The 27,993-nt window shown below is 39.0% G+C and overlaps 1 protein-coding gene across 2 annotated transcripts; it reads right to left on the reverse strand.

Annotated features, from left to right (window-relative positions):
• Positions 1–136: 136 nt before the first annotated feature.
• Positions 137–27,970, reverse strand: LOC108650995 (uncharacterized). Of its 2 annotated transcripts, XM_089259309.1 has the most exons (7): positions 27,632–27,970; positions 25,117–25,457; positions 13,598–13,656; positions 5,603–5,709; positions 3,931–4,215; positions 3,470–3,532; positions 137–1,790 (listed from the first exon to the last, which is right to left on the reverse strand). In XM_089259309.1, exons 4-7 carry the CDS (start codon positions 5,606–5,608, stop codon positions 618–620), a joined length of 1,527 nt encoding a protein of 508 aa, XP_089115435.1. In that variant the 5' UTR covers positions 5,609–5,709; positions 13,598–13,656; positions 25,117–25,457; positions 27,632–27,970; the 3' UTR covers positions 137–617. The 2 variants fall into 2 exon arrangements, with proteins under 2 accessions (XP_089115435.1, XP_089115436.1); XM_089259310.1 differs by lacking the exon at positions 3,470–3,532.
• Positions 27,971–27,993: the final 23 nt, after the last annotated feature.

Here is a 27,993-nt window from a genome sequence, read left to right on the forward strand (position 1 = left end):
TTTGATAGCTCAACAGTTAGTTAGTTAGGCACTTTAAATAATGAAATGAATTCTCTTAGCTATAAAAGTAGTTTTCCTACATTAAGAAATGCGAGAAAAAACACGCGCGTTTTCCTAGCGTTTTTTGGTAAACGCGCGCGTTTTGCTAGCGATTTGGTTGGCGCATTCGCCAGCTGAAGCACTTAGAACTTTATATTGTTATACAAAAAATTGAAATGTAATATGCTTAACTATGATAATGCTATATACCGCAATCGAAACACTTGCAAGCGATTAACCGTTAATAGTTTTTTAAGCCTTGATCTTGTCCGTGTTTGTGTGTGTGTGTGTTTGTGTTTGTGTGTGAGGAAATTTGTTTGTCATCTGAAAAGTTTATCACAAATTTTTCGTTACTGCATTTTACAATTTCCGTCTGACTGCTACTGCTGAGAGTCAAAGTCAAATTCAAAGTCAGCCTGCTTGAGGCCCAATTGGCTCCTGAACCCCGACAAATGTTTGCCCAGACTGCGTCCCGCCGATGACGTGGTCAACAGGAATGAGCTGGAGGCATCCACCTCATCCCTGCTGGTCGTCTGATATGTGACGGAGAAGTCTGGCGTCGGGGCCAGGAGCAAACCTCACGTGCGCACAAACTTGTACACTATGAGGAATACCATAAAGGAGATGGCAACCAGGACGACAGCGGTAACAACCTTGGCGCACGTATTCAAGCCCGATTCGTGCGGATTTAGCGGCCTGGAACTGGTGTGCGTAGCCGATCTCCGGCGCTTGGTGGCCAGACCGCGCGCCAGCGCTGGGAATGCCAGCGACTGTGTGAAGGTCAATTTGTGTATGGACTCGCTGAGCGAGTAGGGACCCACAGAGCCGCGCGCCGCCGCCCGGAGCAGCACGTACTCCAGATCGAGTGCATCGAAGAGCGAATAGCGGGCGGTCATTGTCGATGAACGCCGTCGGCCGTCGTGTTGATGGCCGTGTCGCGAGTCACGATCGGATTGTGGCTGCAGCCAGGGATCGGAGACTCGCTGCTGTGCGCCCGCCGCGCCGACAGCATAAGCGGAGGAGGAGCAGGCGCCGCTGCTGGCGGTGGCAATGCCGCCACTGCTGCCACCACCACTGGCAGCCGCCACACCCCCGCCCAGGCTGACCGCTGCCACGGATGTCAGCGACGACGTCGTCGACGACGAGGCAGAGCACAAACGCATATTGGTGGCCAGTCCATTGTCATGGAACTCATTCGCATCCTCAATCGACGTCTGATCCGGCGATGTTTGCGCCCGTTCCAGTGCCGCCGCATGCTTCATCCGCAGCGCAAACAATCGAGCATGATCCGGATGCAGTAATGCGCTTGATTTACGTCGATAATTGGCCGCACCGCCGCTGGGCACCACACAGATGCTGTTTCGCGTGTGCCGGCGACCCAGCGATAGATTCGGCGAGCCCTGGGTGGGCGTGCTCGTGGGCGACACATGGCATGACCTGCCGCCCGAATGGCCGCCGGGCAGACCGTGTACGCCCGGTGGTGCGATGAATGCATTGGGCGAGGGCGATGCCTGCACTGAGTCGATGCCAGAGTCGCCAGCGTGCAGGGTATCACAGTAGAGGGAGCTGCGGCGCTCCGTTCTCAGTGTCAGGTGATTGTTGCTGCGCCTGGTGCTGATGGAGTTGTTGCTGTCGTTGTTGTCATTGTTGCTGCTGCTGCTGGTGGACGCCACATTGGTGCTGCCGACGCTCGTCTCCACAATGGCGGGAAAGATGAAGGACTGGCCATCCGCCTCGCCGCGCGGTGAGTCCTGCAAATGGCAAAAGAGTTGAGCCAAGCGACTAAACAAAACTTGCTCCTTGAGGTGCACTGGATGGATTTTCGGGGATTCTTAAGCCATTTGTGCGGGGAGCAGCTGTGGGTGTGGCAGTTCTCTGCCTTCGTTTTTTGTTTGTTTATGTGTTCAACGATTGCTGATGTGGGTTGTTCGTGTGTTTCATATAAATTTATATACACATATTGTATATAGTATGTACAGGGTGTCTAGTATTTACGGGTTGAGTCTTCGTTTCAGTTTAGACTGTTTATGTGCCAGGTTTAATCAAAATGTCAAAAGTTTCTCAAAATTACTTTTACTCAGTTGAAATTAATTAAAGAAATATATATATATATAATTTAATTTTATAAAACTTAAAATAATATAATTGAACATGAGTATATCTCACTTTTATAATTTAATTAAACATTTTTGCAAATAAATTTCAATTTGAACTGAACAAAACAATAATAATAAACAATAATATTAAAATAAATACAGCTTTTAATGTCTGCAGCCGCATTCATTATAAACTCATTTGAAAAATGGTAATAGCTTTGTTTGTGTTTCACTTAAAAAGCTGTTGAGGAAATGAACTGAATAAATAAATATTACGTTATGTCAATTGAACTAACAAGATATTTTCTCTTTAATTTCGATTGAAAACAACTGGCCAAAATTAAGGATTTGGAATAAAAAAGAGAATAAAGTTAAAATAAGAAATAAGTTTTGCCATAAATTTACGGCAAACGAATGCATTAATTAATTTTTCAAACGCCTAAAATTTAGCAAAAAAGAATAATAGAAAAAGAATAATGATAAAAAATAATTATTATTAATATTATTTATTTAAAGCAAATAAATCAAAAAAATTAAATAAATAATGAGTAATAATTTTTTATAATCAATGACAAGCAAAAAATCAAATAAATTAAATAAATAATGAGATATAAAAATTTATATTCAATCACTAAGCAAAAATAAATAATTTATATATATTTTAGAAGTGAAGATTACTTGATAAAAAGCATACAAAAAATCTTATAAAATGGAAATATTTTATTGAAATTTCTAAGATGTTAAATCATGCGCTAAAAATAAATAAAATAAAAATATATACAAATATAAATATTTAATATACAATATAATATAAATACTTTATACATAAACGATTTTTCAATATCAAAATCAAAGCTATATACAAAATATTAATGTTAAAAAATCCCCGATTTTTTGTGCATGGAGTTATATATTTATTTATAAAAAAGGCGAATTCGAGAAAAATGGTCCACAAAAATCGAAGTCTATTTAACAAACGTTTTTTAAATACGCAAAAAACCTCAAGTAATATGGATGGGTTTATATATGTAAATAATTATTTTCAGATTGGGTTTTTACACAAATTGTTCTATATATTTGGGTGTTTCTTTTGGGAAACCGCGAGCGAGAAGCTCGTTGTTTTTTTTTTTTGAATATTTATATATGGTAATCAAGACATGCAAAAAATCTACGATTTTAATTGTAGAATTGGAGTATACGTATTAATAATAGTTGGTATTAAAAAAACAGAAGACTAGAGCGAGAGAGACAGAAAAAGAGAGAGATGGTGTATGTGAGAGAGAGAGAGAGAGAGAGAGATTGAGACTTGATGTATTATAGGAACGAAAGCATACCCGCTGGCCCTCGGGGCCACTGTTACGGCGCAACTGTACGAAGCCCTCCTGTCGCAAAAGCGGCTACCAAACCAGAAACAAACCAGCAAAACGAGGAATCAAAACCAAACCAAACACGCAACGCACACACAGAAACATATTGTTTATTGTTTTTGTTGCACAAGTGGCACATTGGTTGTGGGTGGGGGGCCGAGGGGGTTAGGCAAAAGAGAAAAGTTTGAAAACAAATTAACACAAAACGCACAACATAACCTCAATAGGAAAATGAAAAACAAAACAAAAACCAAATAAATTAAAAAAAAAAATGGAAAAAAACCCAAATGTGAAACAGAAATCATTTTTCGTTATTCGAACTGACATTTTAACAGTTCATATACACGCACACACACACACACACACACTTGCGCACACGCAAACAGATAGAAGCGACAACAGCGAGCGTGTGTGTTGCTTGTGCCTACCTGGCTGGGCCACACCTGCAGCAGCGGCAGCGAACAGGATGGCTTGTTGCTGCTGCTGCCCGATGCCCCGTTGGCAGCGGCCGTCGCCGCCGCCGTCGTCGAGGAGGAGGTGGTGCCCGACCCCTGGGAGAGGCTCGTGTAGTGCAGATGATTGAAGCGCTGTGCATCGCTGCTGGCTGGCTTCGTCCGCGTCGGACTCTCATAGCCCGTTGATTCCTCCGATGATGTTGTTTTTGGCGAGCGCCAGAATCGCTTCAAGCGCAGCTCGCGCCTTTTTTCTTGTTTCTGCAACAACGAAATGCAAAAAGAGCAATAAGTCATTCGAAATCGATTAACACTCAGCGTAATCGATTAGTTTAATATCTGCATATGTATCTGTGTATCTGTATCTGTGAATATTTTTTATTCTTTGTGTTTGTTTGACCCTGTTCATGTTTAAGTGTGACCGTATACATGTTGAGTAAACCAAAATGCATTTGCGCTCAGCGCCAATAAATATTTGTGTTAGCCCCGTTGCACACACACACACGTTCATCCCTACTAGATTGTGTATGTGTACCTGTCGGCACTTTTTCATTTGGGATTTCGTTCAGTCTTTTTCGCTGTGTGTTATTGCAATTTATGCACATGGGCAAAGCAACTCACTGTGTTATAATAATAAAAAACAACAACAAAATGTAAGAAAAACATTTTAAAAAAATTAATATTTATCCGAGTAAATGTGTTGACAAAGTCAACTTAACTAGGTGTGAACGCAGGCAGATATACAAACAACTTACTATTAATTAACTTTAAAGACAGTTATTATCTATAATCAATTGTCTATTATTTTAGTATATCTTTTTTTTTAGAAAACAGAATATACAAAAGTATACTGTTTACTTAATAATTATTATAATAATTATAATAATATTTATTATTTATTTGTTTTCAGTTTCTAGGGACTATGAAGGTCACATATATTTAAATTTAAAAAAAACCCTTACTGTCTAGCTTCATTTATACATGTTTATACATTGTACTCCCTTTAGTATTAATAAGAAAACAATTTAATTAAATCGTCATGCACGAGTTGTTGGCACATGCAAATAGTTCATGGTGAAATAATGCCTCGTGTCCTTTATATATATTATATATGTATATATAAAGGGAGCAAAATGTACAAGTCACTTCAAACGTTGTTTTTTCTTAAAAAGAAAAAAAATGTGTAATTATTATGCCCCAGTGCAGCAAACGCGCATTAAGGTCTTAAAATAACTTTAGCGCCATTCAGTATAAAATTACGTGCAAAGTTTATTTGCGGTTTTTAAAGTAAATGCAACTTTATACGTATAAATATGCTGATATATATTAGTGTATGTACGCAAACGTTATATGAACTTATATACATATATGACTAAAAATAAATTTTTAAAAAATTATTCTAGTAATTTTTTACATTTTTTGCAGCTACTTTATTCATAAACTACTAAATTAGACTATATAATGCCCCAGCCTACATAAGTGTTCTTCGTTTTATATAACTCTACATAGAGTTATTAGGGATTCTCATGTCTCTACGACTCCTTACGTCTGCCAATAAATTTGATAGCCAGTCACATATCAACACATAACTTGGATTGTTTCTTGTTTTTGTTTTGTCTAGCAAGGCTTGTTGTTGCTCATATATTACCTGCATATTTTGTTAATATCAAATCCGTTTCATATGTTTGGTTTTTCATCCCCGGTCTGTTGTTGGCGCAAGATGAAAATCGATGGAAAACTGCACAGGCATAAATTCTGAAAGGAAAACCAGAGAAAAAGAGAAAAATGAGATGAGCGTTAAGCAAGCAAACGAAGGGGAAAAAAAGAACAAGTCAACGTCATTTGTCTGTAGCCATTGGCAGCATCATGTTGTCTCCTAGGAGCTGCGCTACACATGCCATCCAAGTGGAATGCACACAGATACACACAAATACGCACCCGTACATGCACCCATGATGAAATACATTTCAATTACTCGCCTCGAATACAAGCAAACTTTTGACATGTTTTATTCGATTTGAGCAACTAGCATGGGGCATAAATGGATGGGAGCTCGTCGACGTCATTATTGCCGTTGCAGGAAGTGCGCCTTGACTGTGCCACATTAACACATGGCACAAGGACAATGGCGAACGGAGAATGGAAAATGGCGACGATGCCATTAGGGCTTGACAAGGACATTTGAGTCAAACGAAATGCAAACGCACGACCATAGACTTATGTATATCCCCAGCCCCATTTGCCAGGCAACCAGGCAACCAGCCAGGCAGCCAGCCTTCTAGTTAGCCATTGGTCAAGTTGAAGGACATCGTCTGCAGCATGGATGAACGCTACTGTAGTGACAGAAAAAAATAAATCAGCCCCAGCTGTGCCCACAGCGTGTGGCTTAGGGGACTTGGCCAGGGCTTTGCCTTCGATTGGTCTGATTAGTGCTCGAGCTCGTGCTTGCAGCTTATTATTAGTTTGCCAAATGCGTAGGCACTCTGCCCTTTCCCTCGGTTCGAATGCAGCTCTGGCTAATTGAAATCGGCAATAGGAAAACCCACTTGAATGCATCGATGCGTGTGCAAAGGTTACGGGAGTCAATTTACAGGGGATAGATACCAAGGCCAGTTATCAGACCTTGAGAACTTTCAAATGAGTAACAAAGTTTGCCTTTAGTAATTAAAATTTAAAAACTTTAAGTCTTTCTACTTTATAAAGAAGTTGCTGCAGGCAACAAAAATATATGAAATAACTTTACAAACTTAAACTTCAAACAAAGGGGAATTTTCTGTTAAGATTGAATGACTGGAAGATATCCCTTATCCTTGCTTGTATATGTATTTAGGACTAAAGCAAACGTTTAACTTTTAGAAATTAATTTGCTTACGATACGTTATTTTAATATATTTTCGGAGGGGGACTTGATGTATATAAGGGAACTCATATTTTTAATAAAAGTGATTCTAAAGGCGATTGTTGGAGGGAGAGAGTGTATAAAGAGAGACAGAGATGGGGGAAAGTGGAGAAGGAGGAGAATGATGGAGATACGAAAAGTATATATAAGGACATATATAAGTAAGCAATTAAAGTAAATAAAAGTATATATATAAAGATATAAAGAGAGGCAGATAGGCACAGAGAGAGAAGCATTGAGAGAAAGATAAGCAGATATAGGAATAGTGGATAGTAAAAAAAATGGATAGAAAGATATATGACGAAATGTGATATTGATAAGCAGATATATAGATAGAAGGATAGACATAGTTGCATAAGATATAGACATAGTTGCATAAAAGATTGAGATGGAGAGTGAGGCCGAGAAAGAGAGAGAGAGAGAGACATATTTGTCAATTCTCTAAAGTCACTTTGACTGCTGATATATCTGATAAAAGAAGTCTGTTATACTACCTTATATACATACATCTATTACCTATAAAATACATTGTGCATATTCTCAAGGATGTCCAATCAAGTCCAATCAAGTCTAATCAAGTCTATCTAATGAATAGCCCCACACGCTTGGTGACAAAATAATTAGATTCATTTCAAGGGTATATTTGAAATTCTAATAAATTCCCGTCCAGCTGGCTGGTTGGCTGGTTGGCCTGGCCGCCATGCAAATGGCTGCGATAGCCACAACAAACCGAGTTGACAGTTCCCACACAAAAGCCAAGTTTCACCTGACCTGGCCCCGTGCTCGGCTCGATTTGCAGCCATTCAGTGGCTGGCAGCGATTGTTTGTTGCATTTCATGCCGATTGAAGGACAACACGTGGTTCCCCGCCCTCCCCCCATACACACACAGTCATAGCCTCGACCCCGAAGCCCACACCTCGCATCCCCTTCCCGGATATAAAAACATGCACGTTTTTGCGCTCGTTTGTGGCTAGTCGCGGACCTGAGGGGTCCTTCAGTGTACGCGCCATTGTATTGTGCGCCATGTCAATCGATGTCAACAAGCATTCACAGTGCCATGGTCAAGGATTCGTCTGCAGGAGTTGCGCTGTATATTACGATTGTGTGTGTGTGTGTGTGGCCTGGATGGCATATCAATGATGTACAGCCATAAATCGTGGATATACTTTCAATTACGGCAGCGCCGCGGCTAGCGCCATAAACTTGTTCGCCCAAAGCCTGTCACGATAATGTCCTTTTTCTTTGGCGGCGCGTCCTTGGAGCGTGTCGTGGCATAAAACTAAACTAAATGTCTGATCCAGCCAGCTGTCTCCCGACTCGCTCTCTTCCTTAAGCCCAGGCACGGCAGCAATTATACAAATGGCCACGCCCCCGCAACGTCTGCTTGGGGAGTCGAGCACTAGGTGGAGGTTGGGGGGGGCTGTGTAAGAGCATTAAGGGGGTTTCGAGCTTTTAACTCGCTTTTTGTGCTGCGCGTGACGAATATTTTTAAATTGAAATAAATTTTCTGTGTTCCTTGTTGTGTGTGCGCGCCTTGTCGCCTGCTGTCCTTGTTGTCCTTGCTGTCCTTGTTGCGCACACACACACACACATACATATATCTAGCTGTGTATATAGTATCGTTATCGTGTTTGCTTAACGTGTTTTTCTTGCCCGTCTCGTCATACATCTTGTTTTTTAATTTGCTTATTCTTATATTTTATTTGCTGCTTGTGCTTTATGCATTTGTGTTTGTTGCTTGTTCTGCTGCTCGTATTCTCGTATTCTTCTCCTTACTGTTCTTCTTCGTTTTTCGGCATGTTTTTGAATTATAAGCAAATTTGCTGCTCGAGGCCAATACGGTTCTTGTTTCGGTTCCACTGTTGTCTAATGTCAAAGGTCAGGGCCGTGGCTAACACAAGTGTGAGTGTGTGTGTGTGTGTGCAAGGACAATGCGCTATCACGTTCGCCTGTTACGCCGATACACACCTCTCGGCATTATTGACAACGACGTCCTTGTCTGCCGGAATTCCCAAATTATATTTAATAAGCGGCAATTATGAATAATTTGCATTCGGATGAGGACATTTGCCTCAACTGCTCAGCGCCGGTTGTCGGAATGTTGCTTCCTAATTGAATGGCACACGTGATAAGGCTTTGAATACTATTTAATTTTCTTTTTGCTTTGTTTTATTTTCATTTTTTATTTTATTTGCAGCTCTAGGAAAGACCCAAACAAAAGCCAACCAGACAAAGCAATTGAAATTTTATTACACGCCATTTAGTCAAAGTGCCCACAACAAATACACAAACAGAGATAGAGACAGAGGCACAGAGACACAGAGACAGAGACAGAGACAAGGACAGGGACAGGGACAGGGACAGGTGGACAGATAGTCATGCAGGCGCACACGTGTTAAAGTAAATTATTTATGTGGCTCGTGTGGGCCAAATGCGCTTTAAATACCCAATATGATGGATACGAGTAGGGTATATACAGCTTATAAAGCAGGAATGTATAGAATTTAAAGTTGATTTAATACAACATTGTTTATATTAAAGTTTGTTGAGTGATCTTTTTTTTTTTTTACCATTATATATAAAAAACTGCTTAGCTTCCATTTATCTCTTTCTATATAATATAATCTAACTGTGTGTTAAGGTACTATACTTTCATTGTACAGATTCAACGCTTAAATAAATATATACAAAAAAACATCCATTTGATCATTTTTATACGCCAGCTTTATTTCGTTTTAAGTGTTGTAACAGAAAGAAAGTATTCTCTATTATTCTGATGATTAGCTAATATAGAATGGATAAATGGCAAGAACAAATTATGATTAAGACCTATGTAAAGTGTAAATAAATATTAATTTCTTATGAAAATCTATTACCTCAAATACTAAAATGAATTGATTTGACACTAGAACTGAGCTAAGCGAAATTTTATCTTAGATCGCAAGCGCTGTGCAGAGAAATTGCTTGAAAATCATAAAATTAATGCATGACCCGAAACAACTAAAAGTCTCAGAACATTTTCCTTTGATTGGTCACCCTATTACATATCATTGCCCTTTCAACATTATTCAACACTTCTCTCCAGGGTATTCCCTCACTGATTATTCCCTCTGCTCACTGGCGTGCTGCGTTTTCATGTGTAAATTATTGTTGCATACTTTGGCGGGCTGGCGAGCTGGCAGAATTGTTTACCTACCAACAAATAGTGGACGGTACGTTCGTTCGTTCGTTAAGAAAGCGTGTGTACTGTGTACTGTATGCCACATACGTGCATGCTATTGTTATATGGAAAGTTAGGTGAATGCGTACACTGAACCGACTAATAAATTTGAGTCGGCCATTAAAGTCTCCTCTGGGAGTCGGTTTGTTGGCCTGCTCCTGCCCAAAATTTGTCAAATTAAGTTGGGTAAACGTAATCAAATCGTACGTTGACCCAAGTGTGCAGTTTGTCGTGTCTAAGGGCTCCCAATTGATGTCCTATTAGTTAGCATAATCCTACCCAAACCTAGAGCACAATAAAAAAGGTTTGTCAACCCCAACCACAAATTAATTCAACACTTTTAAGACTCTCAAATCCTTTAAACTAAGCGTTAAAGTGGCCCTGCACACACACACACATGCACACACACCCATTTGTCGGTTAGTAAGCGTTTATTTGCTAAGACATTTTAAAAGCACTTAAATATGTTGATCTTTGCTCTTTGCTTTGCTTTGGTTTCAGCTCGTTTGGGTCTGTCAGCGAAAGCCGGAACATCAAACAGATTAGTCTCTGATTAGCTGCTATAAGTATGTCAAAGCCCTTTTTGTGCACTGCTGAGATGGCAATGCCTAATCTCTAATTATACTCAATTAAGAGGTTTTTACCTTTTGCTATAATCAAGCGAGATAATATCTACCATATCTGCTCAAGTGCTTTACAGCAGAAAATCTGTTCGAGTTTCAGCTTAAATCTGGCACAGTTTATGCTTAATGCGTCTCAGTTTCAGGTGGCCATAAGAAGGCACTTTGAAAAGGACTTCAGTTGCCAGCTTCTGCTGCCTTCGACTGCATTTCATCTTTTACGCGAGCCGTGCAAATCAGCCAATGGAAATATTTTTTCCGCACAATTGAGCGCCAATTCAAGTGGCAGCAGCAGTAGCCCCACCAGAGTTTCCCTTTTCTTTTTCCTTTCGTTTACTTCTTTTCTTCTCTCTTTTTCTTTTTATTATTATTTTTCACCTACCCACTTGTTTCGACTTGGCTCGCGCTGGACTGGCAAATGGCGCAGCTGCCTTTTGACGGCTGCTTTATGCAAAAGCAATTAAGTTAACTTTCTTTTTCTGCTTTTTTCCTTGCAGCATGGCCATTGCCCACGCTCTTCGCCACGCTTACCTTATGGCAGCAAAGCCTTCACTCACAGCCCAAGTATGAGCTCAATATAAAGGCACATTTTTGCAGGCTTAAAATTTGCGCAGGCTACGTCACGGACCAGCTTAAGAGTAAAGGACTGAAAAGAGGACAACCAATACAAGCAGTTGACCCGTTTGCGGCTTTTGTGAGTTTCCATTTTCATTTTCATTTGTAGGGTTTCTGCGGTCGCCGTTCTTGTTGCTGCCGCTGCTTTTGCTGTTCTTCTTGGCTGTTGTCCTGTATTAACATTTTAACACATTTTATGGCCGAAACGTGACATTTGTTGCAACTGGCCACGTTTGCTCTTGGTCAGAAAGCGATTTCAAATACAAACGTGTCGAATTGTGCACGCAGCGTATTTCATTGCTTTGTTTTAATATAGGGTGTGCCCAAGATAAATTAAGTGTTTTTAAAGAGTATATATTTAACCTACACAAAAACATAATATGATATTAAAAATATTTTATAAATATATATATATATATATATATTTTTTTTTTAAATACAAAAATGATTTTTATCCCATTTAAAAATCCTTTCATAAATAACAATATTTTATTGGAATTAAAAAAACATAAAAATGTAATTAATAAATATTATATAGGCCTAAATTTTTATTTATTTTTGTTTTTAAATTGCAATGAAATATAGTGCTTAATGAAAGGAGTTTTAAATGAAGATTTTTGCTACGCTACATGTAGGATTTTTTTTATATATCCAATTAGAAAACAAACTTTTTTATGGCTTAATTAATCAGAAGGTTAGGTTCTTTATAATAATAATCGAACTGTGTTGTTAAGGTACTATACTTGCATTGTACAGATTCAACACTTAAATAAATATATACACAAATGTATGGCTTAAAATCACAACCTACTTAATTATTATATCATAAGAAAAATAATTCTTTTTTTTTTTTTTTTATATATTTTATTAATAGTAGAACCGGTACGACAAAAATAGGACCATAACAACACAGGGAAGGTAAATTTATAAATAATATATATATTTTCCTTTGAAAAAATAATTTGATTTACAATATGCCTGAAAGTATGCTACACTTTTTAGTAAATCGCAATATATAAATCAAATAACCCAATTTACCCTACTACAACCAATTGAATATCTTAAATGCTGTCAAATGACTTTAAGCAGATATCTTAAGTAAAGTTTACAGCTTTTGAGTTTGAAAAGTCAATTGACAAAGTTTTTGCCATGGAGTTCTTACGATGGGTCAGAGTATTATTGTGTCGCGCTAAGCTTTTGCTACTCAAATTTCCTGTGGCACAAACACGTGCAGCATTTGTGGCACTTGGCAGCTTGCTGCTGCTGCTGCTGCTGCTGCTATTGTTGTTGTTGTTGGTGGTGGTGGTGTCTGCGCGGCAAACTTCCGTCCAGTGTTGCCGCCAGTTGCTGGCAACGCCACAACTCATTCGGCTGGTGGCTGCGTCAACCGGAAACGCCAAACACTTTCCGGTCACGCAGTTTGGCGACTCAGCCGCCAGTGCCACTGCCACCGTCTCCATCGAGCCGCAGCCTCAGTGGTTGCCGCCGCCATTGTGTGCGCTCTCCAAAAGTCTCGAGTAGTCACTTAAACTTAAGTGTTGTTGTGTGCCAACCATTTTGTGGCCACAACACTAACAACAACAACAACAACAACAAGAGCAGCAACAACAGCTGCAGCAACAACGCTTTCAATTGGGGCCAACTCAATTTCTATGCGTGGCACGGCTCGCCTCTTTGAGCTCTGCTCCCAAACGTGTGCCCCACACAACAAATTCGGCCTGTTGCCACACGAAAAAGTTGTTCCTTGCTGACTTTAAGGCTATTGACTGTTCAGTTTTGCCTGACAAATGCGATAAATTGACTTTTAATTGATAATGCAGGAGTCAAATGCAAAAAGGGTTATCAGACGGCTTATCGATAATCGAAACTAACGGGCATATTAAATTTATGGCATAGCTCATTTTCCCATTAGGCCAGGCCGTGTCTCTCTAGCTGCCCCGGAAAGCCGTCAGACCGTATCTTAATAAGCCAAATGTCAACGTGTTAAAGTTGCCACGACTACGCTCAACCAGGGAACGGAGAGAAACCCGGAGCCAGACGCTATTTGACAGTCTCGTGTGGAAAGGTAATAAAAACAAAGGCCAAATTCTTGGCCAGGCTGTCAACAGTTGTTGGCGAGGGTTGCCCATAAAAATCACTATCATAAATCAAGCAAAAAAAACCTTTAAAATTTGACAAACAGCTAGAAGTATCGGAGCTGTATTTTATTATTAAAGTTCTACATTTGACTTGGCTGTTTCCTTTACATCATATCTCTTATAAAATATGCATATGCAAATAATACTTACCCCAAAATTCATATACACACCCACAGTTCTGTTCTTGCCATCTATAAGAAGTCACATAACTAAAATGAACAAAAGAGAATAGAGCGGGTAAGACTACGAGAGACCAAGTTAGTGTGATAGAGAGGGGGAGTATTCAAAGGCGACTGCTGGAGCGAAACGGACAGTGTGTGAGAGGGAGACAGCGTCTAGCAGAGAGCATATAAAATGTGTGTCAAAAAGATTTTTGTTTCATTTACCATGTAGTTAAATATAAGCTGATATAAGAGCTAAGCTGCGTTTGGAATAAACAAACAGATACAATTTAATATATATTTATATGTAAATTTTTATAAATATGTACATATATATAAAATATACATACATTCACTCAAATATCTATGTCAGACATGGTATATGGTCTCACGATTTTTATGTATTAACTTTGGCCATACAATCCCTACATAGACAATAAAACATTACATAAAAATTAAACTTTTCAAGTGACGATCTACAATATAAATGTAGAGTTTAAGACTCATGTAAAGATCTAATCACTTATCATTACTAGAGCATATACAAATTTGAGAAATCATAAAACGCCCTGCTCTGGCAGTCGCAATAAAAAGTTGAAATGAATTCAATGTCGAGTTACCAAGTTTTACGCACAACTTTCTCTGGGGGAATTGTGTTTGACTGTGACTGCGAGTGCCTTGAGGTTGCTCAGCTAAAGTCGAGGCGAATCATAAAGTAAACCCATCCCGCTGCACTTATCCACAGACATTTGGCTTAAGGTTTGCTGGCGTTGTCGTTCTCGTTATCGTTTTATGCCATGTCTATGGCACAATGGCACAAACAATGGCCAAAAGTTGATTTAAGTTGATGTCATTTTGACACGCTAATATGGCGTGGTAACCAGGTCATAATCTAAGCACAAATACACACACACACACACACACACGCATACAAATACTCTTATTCATTTGGCATATTGTTGAGCTCAGCGCCTTGCACTTGACTGCGCTTTGGCATCATTCTGTAACATCATTTGACATTCAATTCAATTAAGTGAGTAAGTCTAACTTGTTCGAGTGTGTGTGTGCCACGCCCCAAACGCCTTGAATATCTATCTGCCAGCTCGAATTGCTTTCATCAGCGCATGTTTGAATGATTTTTGTTTTTTGCTTTTGTCCCTTTTTGCCTTTTTGCTCAGATTCACAAATGCAATAGTAAATGTGTGTTTGTGTGTTTGTGTGTCTGTGTGTCCTCGAGCATGTGGTAACACTTTAAGTGTTAAATTCCACGCCTAAGGTTAATTGGAAATAGCAGTTTATGTGGCCACATTGCCTGCTCCACATTTCCCACCCGTTTTCTTTTCCGCTCCTCCCCTGGAAATTCAATTTGCGCATACTTAGCTGGCAGTGTCAGAATCAGCCCGAATGCCCATGCATGCCACGGACGCCGGAGAGTCTGCAGTCAGTTACAATGTCGCTTACATGGTCATGTGACATAGACACCCAATGCTCTGGACCAGCTCTTCCAATATAACTGCATATGACAGTGAAGCCATTTGCATTTCATTTAAGCCAATAAAGGGAATTGAAATCGCATGTGATGGATTATCTATGGTATGACTTTTCGTAGCTTACTCAAAATGTATTTAATAATATTTTAAAATATATTTTATAGACTTTATAGATTTTTCTCTTGTCTATGGTATTACTTAAATTAAAATTAAAATGTGTGTGATAATATTTAAAAATATATTTTATGGACAGATATTGCTGAGGGTGCACTGTATATAGAAAAAATTTATAACTATTTTTTCCTTGTCTATAATATAACTTAAATTAAAATTAAATTGCAAGTGCTAATACAATATTTAAATATATATTTTTAATATATTTTTTGAGCAGATATTGTTGATATGCCATGTATATAATTTATATTTGATGTATAGTATATTTGATTTATAGTATGATCAAGTGCATGCAGAGTTATATATATATAATCATGGAATCACTTGACTATTCAGAGTATTTAAAAATTTAGCTGCTTTTTGATCTAAATTCCTGTTTAATAGTTCTCTTCTTAATTCATCCACAGTTCACTTTTGATTTCCCGTACCCAATTATATATCTAAAATCCATTCAAAGCATTTCCGATCATCCTCAATCGAGCCATTTACAAATTAATTTTATAAAATTCCTTTTAATCCTTTCTGAATGGACATATGTAATTTAACTTTCATTCAACTATTGTGCAGCTGCTGTGCAACAATTACAACGCATCGGCAATTCCCGGTTCACAGTTTAAGCCAACTGTCATCCGGCTGCCTTTGAATTATTTATGTAATTGCAATTGTCAGCGTCGATGCGGCATTTGCACCGCAAATTAATTGTGTACCAAAATAAAGAAAACAAAAAAGAATTAAAAACGACAGCGGATGGTTGTGGAGAGGGGGTAGAGTGAAGGAGCAAATGTTTGGCTGCTGTGCGGCTGTAATTTACTTAAACAGGCAATTAATATGCGCGGCAACGCTGTAAACAATGCGGCACGGGAATCGGCCAATTTGTGAGCCTCTCTGGCTGACATCCCGAAGCCATAAGCGAATTCCCACTCATATGCCCATTCGTTAAGCTAATGACGTGGGCATAAACACATTTTTCTTCTCATTTGTTTGTCATTCAGCTCTGGGGCATGCATCTCAGTCATGACGTTGCGTATACGCCACGTTGCCGCGCCCACTCGCACTGTCTCTCAAGCGCCCACTTTGCACTTTTTCTTTTTCATTTTTTTTTTTTTGTAAAATAAATTTAATTACTTTCTGTTAACGTAATTTCGAAATTTCATTGCAGACGTGTGCACAGCTGAAATTGTTGTGGTTGTCGGTCGGGATAATTATATGCCAAGCTAAATTGTTTTTGAAAAGTTTTATAATGAAATAAAATTAGTAAAAAAAGTAGAACGCGGGCTTAACTGTAATAAAATGTGTACTGCAAAATCTAGTTATTGGAGCTACAATAGAATCAATTTGTACTTAATATTTAAATGAGTTTTTTATGGCAAATGTGAGCTGCTGTTGTGGGTAACTCTTGAAAGTATATACAAAGTGCATATGCGAAAATTGCTTATAGAGTAAAATAATAAATATAAATGGCCTAATTAATCCATGGAGTTTAATACCCTTTTGCATTCTTTGTATAAGTTCTTAACACACCATTAGACATTTAGATATTAGATGTACATATATTGTTTATCAACACTTTGTTTAAAGTTTATTATTTTGTAACTTTATTAGTATATAATAATAGTTCAAGCATGAACATGGAATTTACAATTCCCAATATCAAAACAATTGAGTATGGGGGTCATACCAAAACACTTCAGCCATATGCTGAAATTGCACGGAGAGAAGTCAAGGCAATGGATGTAAGTTATTACATAAGAATTTTAAATAAGAGATGTTACTCTTTGGAGCTACAAGCAGTGTAGTATAGAGTTTCACATATCAATCTTCTTAGTTCGTAGTTTAGAGAGTGTTGTCTCTCAAAGAATTTTATTAATATTCTCTCTAGTTTGTTGTCAGACAGAAGAGTGGTTGCTGTATGAAGACAAGGTTAAAATATTGCTTTATTTATTTGATTTTACCTCAAATTCTAGATAAAATTTGTCCTAAATTTTTCACTTATTCATAATAAAAAAGTTTTATAATTATATAATATAAATCAACGAAATAAAATTAACTTTAAATCTATTTATTATTATTATTTTTATTTATTTTCTTTTATTACTTTTGTTATTATAAAGAATTTTCTATAATTTATTTAGTCTGAATTATTTCCCTATTAAAAATTGAAGACCTGTTAATTTTACTCTTTTGCTATTATTATAATTTTGCTTTTATTACTTTATTATAAAGAATTCTCTGTAATTTTTCGCTGCATGTGTAAAAAATATTCCTTTCATTATAATTCTCGCAAAAAAATGTCCATAAACAACTGCAGCCCATAATATATACGACAGATCAACTTGCTCAATTTCACATAAAAAACAGTTTAAGAATCAAGTTTAAAATAACTGTTAATGCATATTATATTATCGAATAAGTACTTTGCTGATTGTCGAAGCCATAAACCGTGGCAGGTTATATCTATAGCAAATAGTAGTAGTTTGCATATTCATTATATATGTATGTATATCACATATGTGCATATATATTCCAGCACCTTTTAAAATCTGCTCACAGTTGCCAGCGCTAGTGGTAAAAACGTTTTATGCGCTTATTGCATTTTAATGGATTTTATGAAGCGCCGAGCAGCGGCAGCTACAGATGCAGCAACCACACACAGAGTTAACATGCAGGATATGCACTAACGCACACACACACACACACACATACACAGGCACACACGAGGTCGCTCACACTCAGTCAAGCAGCATTAGTTTAAGCGCTTGCCACTTTATTTTGCCATCGTCTGTTTATCTTTGTCGTTGCTACTCCAGCTCCTGCTGCTACTCCTGCTGCTGCTGCTCACCTTGGAGGCGAGCTGCCAGCTGCGAACTGCCAGACGGCAGCTGGCCGTCTATTCCCACACGGTGTGGCATGTCAGTGAGCACTTACACTAATTTCCAGTTATTTGCATGCAAAATTACCGAGCAGCAAGCCGAGCTAACAGCAAACACCTAGCACAAATACAAACAGAGCTAATATTGAGCTGCTCGTCGCATGGCGGGCAATTATAAAGGCAAATTATGTTAATTTTCGCTATATACATATACATATATATTTTTTGCCTCTGCTCCGCCTCAAGTTGGTTGGAGAAACAGGCCTCGCTGTTTGACCGCAATTGCCGGGCAATATCATTTATCATATGACCCCGATTACGGGACACAGTTGCGCACCAGCTAAATCCTGGCACACACTAACTCAACTCACGTGGCTCACCGTGGAACGTGGGCGTCAACACATGGCCAACACACACTCGCACACACACACACACAGAGACGCCCACACAGATGTAAGGCGTTTGTAATGTCTGTCTGCTGGCCAACTGCATTAAATATTTATGTATATTTATATCAGGACATTTTGATCAATTATTTCCTTTGACAGCTATGGTAGAGCACGTGGGCTAACAGGCTGCTAAGCAAATTAATCACAAGCGCCGGCAAATGAGCTAGGACTCAGGTTGTCCTTGCTGAAGTAAACCGTATTCCTATTTCAATTGGTTAATAACAGCTCCTAATTATGATGGAGACAGTGGATAAATAGAGCCATTAACAATGCTGACTAGATTAAATATGTGTGCGGGTGTGAATGTATGTGGGTGTGTGTGTGTGCGGGAGTGTTAATGTATGAAGTATGTACTTATATAAGAATACATATTGGTATATATGTATGTATGTATATAGTATTTACATAGGATTCTAAGCATGTGTAATTGTATGCTTGTATTTATAATCATATTTACCCTACATTAATGAATATATGTATACATAGTCTTCATTTGTATGCAAGTACGTATTCCATATATTCCATATATATATATATATATATATATTTATAGAATGTAAGTATGTAATTTCTTTGCTTTGCTTTGTACAGAACAAGATTTGAAGGGTGCACATGAGTATGTTAACGTACAATGTTAGCATGTTTCCTTGCATGTCTGACCGTGTATTTTCTCAACTTTGAATGTATATGGATGTGCATGTGTATGTGCGCACTCTCTGACCAAAACGCACAGTAAATTTTAATCAATTTTCGAAAAATTGTGCCCACAGCTATGTAAATTTAAAAATTCAAGTATTCCTTTACAGTGAGTGCTCTACTATGCGATTCTCATATTTGCAAGCAGGTGCTGCAGGTTATTTTCTTTGGACAGAAAGGGAAAACTCTGTATTCTATATACCTCGTATGGAACCCTGTGGAAATGTGCATTAGTTGGCATGTATGCATGTATATATAGGTGAATGTATATAAATACGTGCAGCAAGTAGGTTTTTCCTTCAGAAAAAAAAAGAGATATATAATAGTACTCTGCTCTCTCTATAGCAATTCCATAAAATAAAAATTAGCCCCTTTCCCTGGTCCTGGCTTCAATGCATTTGCTATAATTAAACATATTTTCTGCTTAGTTCTTATTTGAACTGCTAAATAATTTGGATCTCTGCATGTAAGAATTTAGGTATGCGTATATGAATAATTTATGTTCTGATTTATATATTCTGCAGCTATTTTGTGCTGCAGCAGGTTGCATTTTGCTGCCAAATAACGCTGCATGCCAGATCATATATATTGATTGGTTTGCATGTAGAGTGGAAGCTGAAAGTATGCTGGAATATTTGATATATAAATTACTCGAAGGGGCGATACTTTAATTCACAGTCAATGTGTAGTCAATAGTAAATATTTAATGGGGTTTCACTGGTTCGAGTCACTCGCTGCCTCGAGGGCTACTCAATTGCAAGTTAAACAACTCAATTTGCCCTCGGGGCAGACGGCAAACAAATCGCAGCAATTGCACGACAACCTGTGTAAGTGTGTGTGTGGGTGTGTGTGTGTGTGTGTGTGTCAGTTACAGCTAAGGCAGCACACATACTTGCTTGCGCTTACGCTGCCAGATAGACAGGCAATCAGTGCGTTTTCCTGTGCATTGTCACTGGCACAGAATAAAAGAGAAAGACAGAGAGAGAGATAGGGAGAGCGAGGGACCGGGAAGAGCAATTTAATTAAAAATTTATGAGCGTGTCGTTGTTGTTGTTGTCCCGTGTCGGGCTGGCAAACAGATAAGCAAGGCAACAAACTGTTGCTGCACTCCCCTCCCGCACACACATAAAGCGAGCACTGTGACGCCCCCTGGCGACTGCTGCGCGCACACATGCCTACCGGAAATGGCCCGCTGCCATTGTTGTTCCCCTTTCATTGTTCAGTTGTGGAAATACTGCCCTCCCATGGAGAAGTCCCGCTCAGCGCGTTATTGTTATGTTGGCTTTGGCTCATTTGTTTTGAGTTTTTACTGGCTTTGCTTAGACTTTTGCCAGCTAATTGCCAATGAGCACTTTCGCTTGCCATCTCCCTTTACACCCAGCGCACGAGTGAGGGAGGACGAGGGAGAAGTGCGCTTAATTATCAAAGTTTTTGAAACACCCACCGCAAAAAGTTTACCCACAGCGACATAATTGAAATGTTTACTTTTTCGCTTGCTGCGACTCGGAAGGTGCTTGTGTGTGTGTGTGTGTTTGCACTTTTTGTTGTTGCGCCTACAAAGTTCTTCATTTATTTCAATTAATTTGCAATTTTTGCTCATAATTTCATACATTCAATTTGTTAAAGCCGCAGACGCCACAGAGTTTCTCAAGCGAAAGTTTTTACAACTTCCGACAGTTGATACCCTGTAACCATAAACGCGAACAGTAAACTTTTACGAATGTAATATAAGAAGTGAGCTCAGCATATTGTTTGCCTTCGTGATTTGTCTTTCGAGTTAAGCACGAACAACTTTTAACAAGATTACTGCAAAAGTTAGGCATGAGAATACCATATTGTGGGCTTTTCCAATAGCCAATTACTTTTGCTCTCACATATTGCCACTTAATCTCTCTGTCGAACAGTCTCCACTGTACATGTGTACAGGATATCGACTAGTCGCGCCCCTCGGCTTGAAGCTGTTCTGCTTTCATCTGCTTTGTAATCTGCATGCTAATTATACACCTAAGTAATTACTGATTCCCTTTCTTCCACGCTTGGTGCGTAATTTATGAAGCTGCTTATCTATTAGGGAGTAACGCTTCAAGTGTTGGCTATTTATAAGCATGAAAGCGCCTTGGCCAGGCCTTTGTTTAGCTTGGAACAAAAGGATATCTTGCGCTAGGCACGTGCGTGACATTGAATAGCCGAAAGACAGTTGGCCAACTCAGCGAATTCGGTTTATGGCACATCCGCTGCGTACAATGTGTGCCCCCAGCACAATGAAAACAAAACATCGTTGCCTGGCGTAAGCGGCCTCAAAAGTGGGTTAATAGAAAGGAATATAAATCATTTACATAGGCTCTAAAATGATGCTTGCAGCAAGGCTTTAAAGTAAATATATAAAGAATATATACAAAATTTGATTAAAATTAATAAAGGCTTAGTTTTATTTATGTTCAGTTGTCTTTATATCATACAACTTCATAAAAGATTAAGTTTAGTTTAATTTATGTTCTATTAATTTTATATGATAAATGTATATGAAGGCTTAAAATTATAATACAAAATATTAAATGTTTTCTAAAAACTTAACATAAAAATAAAATACAAATTAATACAATTTACCTTGAAAATATTATATAAATTAATATAAGTTTAGTTTAATTTATGTATTTTATAAATAAATAAAAGCTTCCTAAAAATATATTAAAAAAATACGTATTAAAACTTGCTTTAAAAATATTATAAAAATGTTTACCATAAAAATTGTATAAAAAGTATTAAAAGTTTAGTTTAATTAATGTTTTGTTAAATTTGTGCTACGAAAATTAATACAAGTTCACTAAAAAACATGATAAACATTAAAAAAAACTTAAAAAAATGTATAAAACTCTACTTGAAAAAAATAAAATACATTAAAGTTTAAATAAATATAATACAAATAAAAAGTTTTGCTAAATTTACCCTCTCTTTAAAGTCCAATTTTCTTGTCTTCTGTCATCTCAATAACTAAAATGAAAAATTCAATCAGACGTGCTTCGCACTTTTCACGGCTGACGGACAAAGTTTTTGCGTGGGCTAAAAGTTTTTCGTGGCAGGCGAAATGCTTGGAAAATTGTTGATTGCAACTTTTTGTTTTTGATTCGTTTGGCTCTCAGTTCAGCCGTCAAGCGTCTCTCACTGATATTACATTTTAAATTGTGATTTGTGATTTGTCAATTGCGGAAATTCGTTTCAACGACTCCAACTGGAGCTGGATTTGAATAAGCGGGAAATGAGTGAGATTTGATACAATCTAGTCAAGGCTGCGGCAACTGCGCCAACTCGAGCCAAACAAGTTTCTGGCCAATTTAGTGAAATTCAAGCAATGCTATTTGCATACTGTCGGAGGCAGTTGCTCGATTTATGGTAAACATCATGAGAGTTTGCCCGCACACTTTATGCAAAACCAGTCGGATGTATTTCTTCTTGGCAATACAATACCGCAAATCCGTTTCTCTTTTCAGTGTTTTTTTCTTTTCATATGGCTATCGCATAAGTAGCGCCCACAGCAGCAGCTGTCGGGTCCTTTGTTACCGCCCGCAAGTTGATCTTAGCTCTGCCTATAGGATGTGCTCCCTTTTCGCTTTATTTGTTGCACGCGCTTCGCTGTTGCCCACGCATGAAACCAACACCAAAATGCGATTACTTCATATGTTTTGTGTGTGTGTGTGTGCGTGTGTGTGTGTGTGTCTGGCGCCAAATGTATGTAGAAAGACAGGCTTATTCAGTGTGGTATACGTATGTCTGTTGTTGGCTTATGAAACGTGTAGCTCAAGGGGTCTTAAAAGCTTTTTCAATTGTTGAATATTTTACAATTTTTTTATTAGCTTTGTGGTGGCGATTACCGCAATTTTATCCCTTTAACATTTCAAGTGATGCCTGCTGGCAACACTGTTGTTGTTATTGTCGTTGTTGTTGTTGTTGTTGCTGTCAGTGCTAGTGTAACATTTCTTTTTTATGTTTATTTCTCATTAACAACAAGCGAGCTGCGCATTTTGTTGGCCCCGTTTTAATGGCCCACGGACCGTTGATTTTAACGTCTCGTGCCAGTTGGCGTTGCTATTGCTGTTGTTGTTATAGTTGTTGCTATAGTTGATTTTTTTTCACAAATTAGTCGCACGAACATTTTTGCTGTGGTGGCACTAAATGGCAGGAAAAAGTCGACCGCGACAGCCCGACGAAGCAGCGCAGCGCAGCGCAGCGGCAGCAGCACCGACGGCGGCGGCAAATTGTTTGCAACATGCAAAGCAAAGGCTCGCAAATAGGCCGACATAGTAGTCGGTGCCCGAAAAGAGCGAAGCACTCAAACCCCAGGCGATGGCAACGGCAACGGCAACGGCAACGACACTGACACCGAAGCAGCGCCCCACCGCGCCGGACTCCAGTTTTTGCGGCTAAGCAAACAGGCTGGCACACACAGAGGCAGGCAGGCAAGCAGGCGGGCAGTCAGACACAGCGTTGTCCTTTCTGTCCTGACAATACAAACACAAACAGAGCGACACAGAGAGAGAGTGAGAGTGAGAGAGAGGGCAAGGGAGTCAGAGAGGCAGATCCTATCTGCACCTGATTTTACCACAGCCTTTACCAGTCCTCTGCAATGCTTCTACTGTTTCATCCAGTGTCTCTGTTGTTGTTTTTTTTTGTATACATTTATGTAGCATACTTACGTGCGCACGAAATGAATATGGATTTGCTTTTAATTACAGACTGAGCACAAAAATAACAATCATGAGACCATTTCTCGGCTGGTATTTCGTTGCCAGCGGCTTTCGCTTGGAATTCCTGCTGAGGGTTTGGTTGCAGCTATTTTGGGGCGCATATTTTATGCACAAATTTCGTTTACTGCGTGCTAATTTGAGCAAAAAGGATTACATAGACCAAGAGCCAAGCATAATGCAATCAATTCAATCAATCAATGATGGATGATTGAGAATTATAGCTGACAGCGATAATTTATGAATGGCAAATTTGTTCTTTTCTCTTTTTATATAAAAACTCATCATTTGGGCTCCACATTTAATAAAAATTATATGTATGGCCATATATTTTTTATTTAATTTTTTACATTATTATTTTATTAAATGTTGAGCTTGTTGATTTAACGCATATTTTGTTAACTTTATGGCATACTTTATTTTATTTTATTTTATTTTTTGCGTTGTTTTTAAAAGCATTTCAGCGTAGCTGTCTGTCATGTCTTCAATTAGTGTGCGTCGGTGTGTTATCCCACAGGGGGTCCCCTTTTTTTATCGCGTCGTAAGGATATTGCCTGTCATTGCTGGCGAATCAGGTCAAGTCAGGCCCAGCCCAAATGCCTGGGCTGGGCTCACACTCAGTTCGCTTTAACGAAAAGTCTTTCACACACACACACACACACTCGCACACATGGAGAAGGCTTTATGTAAAAAATGTGCCTAAAAGGTATGCAGTGCTTACCAACCCAACACACACACACACATACACTCACTCTCACATACTTTCAAGCAAAGATAAAAGCGCTGCCCGCTGGCGCTGCAAATTTTCTCCAACCTTTGCGCTGGAACGCGCGTTTGCTTCCTCTGCTGCTTCTTCTTCTTCTTCTGCTGCTGCTGCAGCGTGTGTAACTGTTTAAATATGTATTGGCCTGCATATTTAATAAGCTACACGTGCTTTTCAGCTCTCTCACACACACACGTTTAATTTGGCAACTTGATAATGTTCATTGGTTTATTAAAGTGGGCGTGTCCATCACGTTTTTTGGGGGGTATCTTACTCTAATTATGCGCTGTCACTGTGAGTAGGGGCAGGTGGGGGTCAGGGTACTTACCCATTTAATATGCTACACAGCTTAATCCTTTGTCTGCATACATTATTCAAGCACGAGCGTTAAAAAGCGCGCGCGTTTTTTAGATGCACACACAAAAAACGCGCGCGCGCGCTCACCTGACGAACTGGCAAGCACGTCAGGTAAGAGTGCGGTGTGTGCGTGTGTGTGTCTGCCGTTTGACAAATTACACGCGTGTGCTTTTCTTGTTATTACAATTGTTGTTGTTGTGGTCGTTGTGGTTGTTGTGGTTGTTGTTATTCACACATTTCGTAGCACACTTCAGGGATGCTGATAAATTGCTCTTTTGCTGAGCATTTTGTATATAAGATGATGTGATTTTTCTTGCATTAGATGAATATTTAATATTTCAATTTCATTACGTGACAGCGACAGAAGAGAGTCACAGACAGAGACAGAGGCAGAGACAGAGAGAGAGAGAGCGAGTGGGAGAACGGAAAAGATTGAAAAGTAGTCAAGTTAGAGAGATACGAACTAGAGAGTAGCGAAAGTCTCGCATGTCCATTTAATTGTTGCCCCTTAGCGTTCTCATTATCAGCTTGGCTAACACTACACAAACACATGTGAATAGGCAACCGTTGTTGTCCATGTCCCTGTCCATATCCGCGTCCGCGTCCTCGTCCGCGTCCGTGTCTCGAGTGCGTCATTAGGCGTTTGTTAATGGCTTTTCAGTGTCGCCATTTGCCAGCAGGAGTAGCAGCAACAGCAGGAGGAACAGCAGCAGCGGCAGCGGCAACTCACATGCCTGAAAGTATGCAGTGCAGCGCGCGTGTAAACTCATTTAATATGCTTTATGACGTCATTCATTCGCTCTACTGGCCTGCATGGGCTGCCTTAACAATTCCCCAACTCGCCCCCAGCTCGCTCCCAGCCAGGCCCGGCTCAGCCCAGCCCAGAGGCACATGCGACAATTCTTCTGTTTCACTGTGTTTTTATTTTACTTTATTTTTTTTTTCGGGCGGCTCTTCTGCTGTTGCCTTTTTTTCGCCACCATTGTTGCTGGTGGACACGCCTCTTTTGTTTACTTTTGCCTTCATTGTGGCGCAAGCGTTGGCCATTTCGAATGCACATAGCCTTGGCTCACGAGCGCTGAATATCCCCGGGCAATACGCTTAAAACGCGTACGGGCCTAGACATGAAATATATCACGCGAATATGTTCTATATTTATTCAACATGATAACTAGTTACAGCTCACAGCTAACATGGGAAAAGGTAACTAAATGTCTTCACTAACTAGATTTAGAATATTAAAAACAAATTTTTTGAATGGGAAGAGAGCAGAGCAGTAAATGAAAGATAACGCTTCTTTAGTGGAGGCATAACTGGAAAAAGGAAAGGAAGGAGCTAGAAAGCTTTTGACACAATCAGAATTATTAAAAAAATGTGATGGTTCCATAACTATCAATTTAATATATATTTATTGCCATTGAATTAGTCAACTTTAAATATTTTTAATAATTATTTAAAGTTAGCCAATTCCATAAATATCAATTTAATATGGAATTTATCATATCTAACTAATTCTGATAAATATGATTTTAATAATATTTATGAAGTTGTCCATAAATAGTTCTAATAGTTCTTATTGCTCCAAAGCCTTTCTAGCTGCTCGCTCCTTTCACCTCTTTTTTTATCTTTTCTTGACAAACTCTAACTTTTAAGTATTCTCCTGCATTATATAAAACTCACATATGTATTTACTACTCTTCCCTCGCTCTTCACTTGTTTGTCTTTTGATGTCCTGCCATGCAGCATTCAATCTGCTTTTAAGCCCATTTGAGCCCTGACCGCAGCTGAAATCTAAAGTGGAGCTGTGCTCAACTGGGCGCAGGTCAGTTAGGCGCTGACCTTGTGGCTTTGTGCCTGCTGACATGCCCAAATATGAGCCTAAACTTAGTCACGATATACGATATATACGTATATATGTATGCTGGGTGAAATTGTGTTGATGGCCCCGTTGATTACATGTCTCAGCTGGTGACTGTCACTTGGCTGCGCTAGTCCAACCACTTAGCAATTGGCTAACACGATTTTGGCCAACTTGTGGCAAGTCCTGTGAGGTCGTATCAGAAAACAGCCTATTTAGTACTCAGCACGGACTGACTGAAGTCACGTTTTGGCTGCTTGTTTACCTAACCGTTTGGGACAACTCAGCACTTAGCCAAGGCCTCAACGAGCAGCTGACCGCAAGTAGACTCATTGCTGCCGCAACATTTCATTTCGCGATTCTGGGTGCCATGAAATTTAAATGTAGTTTTTCGTATTAGAAACTTTAAGCACTTTCAATGGCTAAACTCCAAAAGAAACGATAATAAATCTAAATCTAACAGCTTATGAAGAATTATTATTTTACAGTTTTAATTCCCAAGACTCGCTTTGCGAACTTTCTCTGTACTGTCGCCCTCTCTCTCTCTCTCTCTCTGTCTTTCTAACTTTTCGGCTAACTTCGATTCACTGAACGATCGAATTCTTGTGCTATTTGGCATTAACTTTACTTTGTTTAACTTCACTTGACTTCACGCAACTGAAATTCCAAGAAACTCCATTTTATTTTCACTATTGTTGTTGTTGCTTTGTTTTCTTTGTTTCTCAATTTTCTTGTTGTTGTTGTTGGAGTTTGCTAACTGCCAGTATTTTCCCGTCCCGTCCCGTACCGTGCCGTCTCGGCTTGTCCCGTCTTGTTTCGCGACTGACCGTTGCTTAAAGAGCTGACGAAGCGGTAAACGGAAATGGAAACATGAACTGAAACGAAACGAATACCGTTACTCTAACTGCATCGGCTCCGTATTGTTTGGACGTCCGTTGGCGTTCAGGCTAAGCAACAAACTGTTGTCGCCAGCTCAAATTCAAGTGCGTG

This window comes from Drosophila navojoa, chromosome 4 (genome assembly GCF_054131105.1).
Source record: "Drosophila navojoa isolate 15081-1374.11 chromosome 4, UAZ_NAV_1.0, whole genome shotgun sequence".
NCBI lineage: Eukaryota > Metazoa > Arthropoda > Insecta > Diptera > Drosophilidae > Drosophila > Drosophila navojoa.